We start from the raw sequence: 7,500 nt of genomic DNA, 5'->3' as shown, positions 1-7,500 counted from the left end.
GCGGCAGGTGTGTGTGTGCACGCGCGCGTGTGCGTGCTCATGCGTGTAATACCTCATAAGCGGTGCTAGCGACAGGTGTGTGTGTGTGCACGCGTGTGCGTGCTCATGCATGTAATACCTCATAAGCGGTGCTAGCGACAGGTGTGTGTGTGTGTGTGCGCGTGCATGCTCATGCGTGTAATACCTCATAAGCGGTGCTAGCGACAGGTGTGTGTGTGTGTGTGTGTGTGTGTGTGTGCGTGCATGCTCATGCGTGTAATACCTCATAAGCGGTGCTAGCGACAGGTGTGTGTGTGTGTGTGTGTGTGTGTGTGTGTGTGTGTGTGTGTGTGCGTGCGTGTGCGTGCTCATACGTGTAATACCTCATAAGCGGTGCTAGCGACAGGTGTGTGTGGTGGGCGGCTGGCCGGGCGGAGCTGGCTGATGCTCTCTGCAGGCATGGACTTGGAGAAGCCGAGGCCGCTCCACGTGCTGGTGGGGGTTCGCACCTCTGTCACCACGGGCTTCTTCAGCATGGCTGCACCACACACCACCAGCCAGTGCCGACGGAGTTAAACCAACCAACACCACTCAAGTTATACAAAGACACACAGGTTTACACACAAGTCTTCCATGTTATAATCACTTAAATTACTTCCTAACTGGTTAATTAGCAGTTACTTGGTTAACTGGGTGTGTTGGGGCAGGGACCCCAGTGTGTTGTGGGCCACAGGACTAACCAAAACGAGATTGAATGAAAACGCAGCTGTGGTACATGCACTGCATTCACTGAACGTCTGGACCGTCTTTTTTATTTGAAATGACAAACGGACTGCACAAGGGAGCAAGATTCTCAGTAAAACACGAAACGCAATTTGTTTTCTCAGAATGACGATATTCTTTAAAACACTCCAATTTAAACATACTGGTTTTAAAAAGGTATAAAGAGAAATTGTCATAGGTCACGCAAACGCAGGCTGACTGATGCCAACTGAGTGATCTCTCTGAAGGACTCGTTGTGTGTGGTATTGATGGAAGTCGTATCTTCTGCCATACGAGACATGATGGTTTCCGTAGTCTCCTTCTGCCAGTGGGGAGTTGATGGGTTTGGTTGTCAAGGGATACGGTTGGGGGCTTCTGGAGTCTAAAACCCCAGATTCCTCCTCCCAGTGGTGTATGTTTGTGGGGTTTTCCGCAGTATCGCAAATGGTTGTTGATCGTCACTGCCGCCTTTAAAACCGAAAAGTTACAATCTGTGGAGGACGGCCCTGTGTTCGTAGACCCCGTGTTCAGCACCTCCATTACTAGTTCTGCCATACCGGACAAATTTGTCCTTTTTTAGGGCAACAGGGCATTTGGTTCATTTTAAAATTCACTCACAGATTATCTTTGCATGTTCCTCTCCTTTTCCCCTCGCCTAAGGTCACGTGGCACAACGCCTACAGGGTCAGAGTAAATAAAGGGAGGGGAACACCAGACAGAGTTCCTGTCCAGCCCGGACCAGGAGGTGGAGGTGCAGAATGCCTGTTTTAGCAGGACAGCATCCAAACTTTTACTGGGTGGAGGAATCGCAGCCCTGGTCAGATGGACATGTGCTTTTTCTTAAATCAGACTTTGTGACGCAAGTCTCAAGTTTGGGGCTCTTGCATGCAATCATCATCTGTGATGTACTTACCGAACACTCCACATACAGTAAATAACACACACGTGCAGGCACGCACACAGGGACACACACAGTGTTGAAATGCTTTGCATACGCATTTGAACAACAACTAAAATCTCTATTAACCTTTAGTGGCGAGTAGCTTCTTCTGTTCATAGTCATAGGCCTGCAAAGACACCACCCACCCACCCACCCACACACACACACACACACACACACACACACACACACACACACACGGTATGCCAAGGAAACACAATTACTATTGTATGTGTATGTGTAGACATCCAAGTAGCTGTTCATGTTAACAGACACTATGTACGCTGTGTGTGTTTACACATGCACATGCATTTTGGTGTGTGTATATGGTGTGTACATGGGGTTTGTATATGTACCTGTGTACATGAGTGTGCAAGTGTGTGAGCATGTGTGAGTGTGCGTCTGTTTGTGAAAATGTATATGAGGTGCGAGTGTGCGTATACCTATATATCAGATGAGTGTAGATATATGTGCGCCTGTATATGAGGTGTGTGTGTATGCCTGCATATCAGGTGTGTGTGTGTGTGTACCTGTATATCAGGTGAGTGTGGATATATATATGTGTATGTGTGTGTGTGTGTGTCTGTATATTAGGTGCGTGTGTGTGTGTACCTGTATATCAGGTGAGTGTGGATTATATATGTGTGTGTGTGTGTGTGTGTGTGCACCTGTATATTAGGTGCGCATGTGTGTGCTGTATATGAGGTGCGTGTGTGTGCCTGTGTGTGTGTGTGTGTGCGCACGTACCTGTCTATGTGGTGCGTGTGCGTTTGCACCTGTATATTAGTTGCGTGTGCGTGTGTGTGTGTGTGCGCCTGTATATGAGGTGCGTGTGTGTACCTGTATGAGAGGTGCGTGTGCATGTGACTGTATATGAGGGGTGTGTGTGTGTGTGTGTGTGTGTGTGTGTATACCTGTATATGAGATGTGAGTCTGTTTCTTTCAGCTCTCTCACTGCCTGGAGCTCTTTTATCAGCTACTGCTTCAGACTCACTGTCTCGCAGCAAACACTCCGAACTGCACACACACACGCACAGACAGACATTCAACCAGGCACTTCAGTCAATTAACAGAGCAATTAACCTTTCTGACCCTATATCATGCTGGATTAACCCCAGAGCCCGAGAGACTCCGAGTGCACAAGACTCGGCGCGAGAGATTAAAGCAAACCGGGCACCATCTCACATCACTGTATTCTAATGCTGCTGTTTGGGTTTTGAACCTACTGCAGATGTGAATTCTTGGCGCCCTTCAGAAGCGCCACAGTTTGCCGTTTCCCTGTACAGGAAGCTAGCATGTGCTTCAGCTCAGTCCCATTGGCTGAGTGCGAGGGGCTTCTGGGCATGCCCACTTCAACAAAGGTGTCTGAGCCTGCAATACAGGCAGCAAGAAAGCATCTTTATTGGACACCTCTCTCTCTCTCAAGTTTCAGGAAAAGTTCTGATGAATATGAATATATGAAATAAATAAGAACAAGAACAAGATTAACTAGCATATACAGTACAAAGGAGCACAAATAGCAGATGTACACATGCATCTATATGCATGCCGACACACCTGCCTATACTGTGTGTGTGTCCGTCCTTAAACTGTACCTTCATCTGAGGTTGATTTGCTGGAGATAGCTTCTGTTTGGCAGCGTCCGTTAATTTCTTGAACTGAGTCACGGTGGGTGGAGCCAAGCACAGATTCAAGAGAGACAGAGGGAATCTCTCTATACACAGACCTAGAAATCTGCCCGCCACACACACCCACACACGCGTGCACACACGTTTAGTCATGTTGAGGAATAATGAAATATACCCATGTCTGTTGTTATACACAGACTGCCACTCACATGTGTTTTGAGCTGCTCTGTGTTGACTGGTTTGTGTATAGAGGTTAGTCCTGGTGGAGGATTGTGTGTGTGCGCTGGGCTGAGAGCGTGACTGTGTGCAAGACTCTTGGTGTAACTGTGGACTCCAGACAGCGGCGGGCCACTGTGAGATCCCTGAGACACAGACTGAAACATATGATCTGGAGAGAGAGAGGAAGAATGTGAGTAAACAACTATCCGAGTCCATTTGTCTCTGACCGTTTTTAACCAGTGAACATGCATCCTTGGCTGTTTCCACTAGAGGGCGCAGTAACAGCAGCGTACATAACCAGTCAACGTTGTTCAAAACGGCAGCGCATTCAATACAACACCTTCAACAGGGGATCCAGTCATCAACAACAGTCTCAGTGTGTATTAATAAAGCTGTCACTTCACACAGAGCTCAAATGAACAGAACAATGCTACTGGGTAACTGGGCTCAGTACCAACCCCTCATATATACATATAGAAGATGCATATATCTCTGATTTGAAGTATATTTTGAGAAAAAATATAAAAGTATACTTGTAGTAATGTTAATGTTACTCATTAAACAACACAACTACAAATTATGAAATATAAAATGAAATTTAGGATTTTAAGTGTGTGTTTGGTCACCTGCTTTACCTGAGTTTGCCAGTGAAACATGCAAATGCACCCGAATATATGCAAATACACCTGAACACATGCAAATGCACCCGAATATATGCAAATGCACCTGAAACTCATCCTCACCTGCACTGCCACCACTGGCCCTGAAGAGGCAGGACCAGGGGGAGGAGCCATGGAGAGGCAGGGCTGCGTGTGTGTGCACAGGTTGGGACTGGGGCCCGTGTGCGTGTGCAGGTGAGTGTGAGGAGTAGCCGTTCCGGATGGAATCGTGTGCCGGCGGAACCTGAGGGGTGTTGGAGGTGGGGTGAGCCTGAGGGGTAGAGCTGCCATCAGCAGACGTGCCTGAGGTACCCAGAAGACCTGTGGGGGGGAATCATTACTGATGACAGAATCATTAGTCATTTAACCTTACGGCCTCTCGGGTGCCAACGACAGCGACATCGCTGGTGACGTCACCAGCACACAGAAGCCAGCAAGCCAGCTCGGACCCTACAGGTCTGCTGCTCCCTCTTTCGGTCCCAGTTCTGTACGTTTCGTCTAGGGTTGCATTTCCCCGGGCTCCTGTGGCCCAGGGGACGATGGGTTTAGCTTCTGAGGGATCCCCTCGTGGGGTTTCTCACACGCCGCCATGTCGGAGAGCCTCCCACTTCTGTTGGGTTTCCAAAACTTGGGGGGGGGGGGGTGAAAGAGAGCCGAAGCAAATATTTTGGATAAATGATTTTGACATCTGTGCGATTCAAAAGCCAAGGAGTAGAGTGTCACCTCAGAAGCCAAGCTGGACTGAACCTCCAGAGAATGCCACAGAAAAGAAAACTGTCCGAGGTATCGACGAGCTCAAATATACTACACCAGAATCTGAACATAGCCTGAAATTAACCTAAAACTACAATGATACATTTCTTTAAAGTAGAACTACATGCAGATGGAACCTAAATGACTACATTACCCAGCAGCTTTTCCAAGTAAACAAAATGGCTGCATTGAGTTTTGTCACTGTGAGCAAAGCGTTTTATAGCCATTTGTTTTCATTCATCCACTGAACTCACAGCACGAGATGCAGGACTCATATCCAATCTAAACCTCTGACTTCCGCGCCAACGGATACAGCACGCACCTTCGCTAGAAAGTCCATGGGGCAGGGGTCTAGTTCTGCTGCTCATCCCGTGCCGTTTCACAGCATCGCAGCCGTGGTATCGACCCGCGTTTGCTCACTAAACGCTGCTATAACCCTCCAGGCCACCACAGCAAAAGCTCAGAATGGGACTGTTTTTAATGTTAAGGACACAGCGCATATAATTACCGAATGACGCTGCTGAGGTTTGAATGAGTGAGATACCGACTTCACTTGAATTACCTCGCAAATGTTGTTAATGTTAAAATGTTTTACTCATACGTTAGAGGTCAAAAGCAGGACTGGAAGCGAACCGTGACAACATTACCCAGAGTGCTTAGCCCCAGTCCAGCTGAGGCCAGGACGTCCAGTCCCGCGGGGCTGGGGTCGCCAGCAACGGCAGGGGGAGGAGCTCCGGGGGAAAAGGAGGGATGGGGGGTGGAGCCGCGGCCGATCTCCCTCGCCAGCAAGAGATGGCGAGCCTTGAACATGTTCCCTGCATTTCTCTCAGAGCTCTTCACGATGACAGACTTGGGAGGGAGAGAGAGGGAGATGTAGACATGCTTTAGACTCACTGCTCTTAATTTAAGAACGTGTGTGTGTGTGTGTGTGTGTGTGTGTGTGTGTGTGTGTGTGTGTGTGTCTACACTACCTTGCTGGGTTGTTTGGGCTTGGGCTTCATGCTAATAAAGACATCCAGCTGCTCCATCAGGGTGGTGATGAACTGGGTCTCCACCTCCACCTCCACCTTAAGGTCAAACATTAGAACCAGTGGCAGGCAGCCCTGTGAAACACACACACACACACACAAACACATTCAAACTGCCACTGCGTTTCAGATTCAGTACAAATAAGCACAAAATAAACTGCAGTTGCAACAGACAGAAACACCACAGTACATCTCAAAGAAAGAGATGCTGTCTAATTTAAGCTCTACTCTGTCTCTCTCTCTCACTCACACACACACACACACACACACACACACACACACACATCTGGGATTTGCCTAAATCTTTGTGGCTGAAGTCAAGCAATTAGAACTCTCCTCAATTATTCATGTCCTTCGGCAAACAGACCCAGCTGGTAGTACAAAAAGAAGTCCAGAGCTCTGAGGGTGAGCTCTGAGATCTGCTCCCAGACCCTCTGAGTGTGAGATCTGAGATCTGGTTCAGACTCTCTGAGTGTAACACCTGAGATCTGCCCCCAGACCTTCTGAGTGTGAGATCTGAGATCTGCCCCCAGACCCTCTGAGTGTGAGATCTGAGATCTGCCCCCAGACCCTCTGAGTGTGAGATCTGAGATCTGCCCCCAGACCCTCTGAGTGTGAGATCTGAGATCTGCCCCCAGACCCTCTGGGAGCTCCAGAGCAGAATTCCTTATCCTGGAGGCTGAATTCCAAATTCCTGATGAACTTACACAAGTGGATTCAAGCTCTCCCAGAGATGTGGACAACAGAAAAAGACTGAAGAGTGTGTGTGTGTGTGAGAGAGAGAGAGAGAGAGAGAGAGAGAGAGAGAGAGAGAGAGACTGAAGTCTGAGTCTGTTGGGCATTGGTTGGCAGGTGAATGCCTTTTTGCCTGGAGCGCATTTCTGTGCCCAGACTGGACAGAATAAAGGAATTATGGAACAAAGAGGAAGATGAAGGAGAGACCGACCTCAAGGGGAGGAGGGGAAAAAATGGCCATAAAAAAGAAAAGTGAAAATCAAACAGTGAGTGTGAAAGAGAGGAGAGAGAGAGAGAGAGAGAGAGAGAGAGAGAGAGAGAGTGAGAGTGTGTGTTTGTTTAACAGACTGATGAAGAGCAAGTGCATGTGTAATAGCGGAGTCAAGAATGATTGTGTGTGTGTGCGCGCACGCATGCGAGTAAAAGAGCAGTCGAGAGTGTGTGTGTGTGTGTGTGTGTGCGCATGAGTAAAAGAGCAGTTGAGTGTGTCCATACCATCAGCTGCTTCCTGGCCTCACACACAGCGTCGATTGTACCGTGGATGTAGAGGGTGGAGTGGGGCAGGTGGGGGTGTTTGTGAGAGGCCGCGGGGAGCTCGGGGAAGTGGATGTGGGCATCTGTGAGCTGGGTGATGCGTCGCAGGGCGGAGCTGCCCAGCAGGGTGGGTTGGTGCTGGGGGGAGACCTCTAGTTGAGAGCTGACCAGCACCGAAGAGGCCAGAGGACCGGCCAGGTGGTCCAGCAACAGAGCAGTAGCACGCTGGAGCACACACACACACACACACACACACACACAAC

At 48.8% G+C, this 7,500-nt stretch overlaps 1 protein-coding gene across 1 annotated transcript in view; it reads right to left on the bottom strand.

Annotated features, from left to right (window-relative positions):
- bicc1a (BicC family RNA binding protein 1a) overlaps positions 1-7,500 on the bottom strand; it is a 34,607-nt gene that overhangs the window by 6,539 nt on the left and 20,568 nt on the right. Inside the window, exons 8-17 of the mRNA XM_035533017.1 lie at positions 7,199-7,462; positions 5,912-6,043; positions 5,588-5,789; positions 4,272-4,508; positions 3,519-3,697; positions 3,277-3,415; positions 2,908-3,052; positions 2,596-2,698; positions 1,769-1,808; positions 363-517 (exon numbers count right to left, since the gene is read on the bottom strand). Coding sequence (XP_035388910.1) covers positions 363-517; positions 1,769-1,808; positions 2,596-2,698; positions 2,908-3,052; positions 3,277-3,415; positions 3,519-3,697; positions 4,272-4,508; positions 5,588-5,789; positions 5,912-6,043; positions 7,199-7,462 — 1,596 coding nt within the window. The remainder of the gene's footprint in view (positions 1-362; positions 518-1,768; positions 1,809-2,595; positions 2,699-2,907; positions 3,053-3,276; positions 3,416-3,518; positions 3,698-4,271; positions 4,509-5,587; positions 5,790-5,911; positions 6,044-7,198; positions 7,463-7,500) is intronic.

This window comes from Electrophorus electricus, chromosome 13, assembly GCF_013358815.1.
Source record: "Electrophorus electricus isolate fEleEle1 chromosome 13, fEleEle1.pri, whole genome shotgun sequence".
Taxonomy (NCBI): Eukaryota; Metazoa; Chordata; class Actinopteri; order Gymnotiformes; family Gymnotidae; genus Electrophorus; species Electrophorus electricus.
This window is presented reverse-complemented; position numbering and strand designations above follow the sequence as displayed.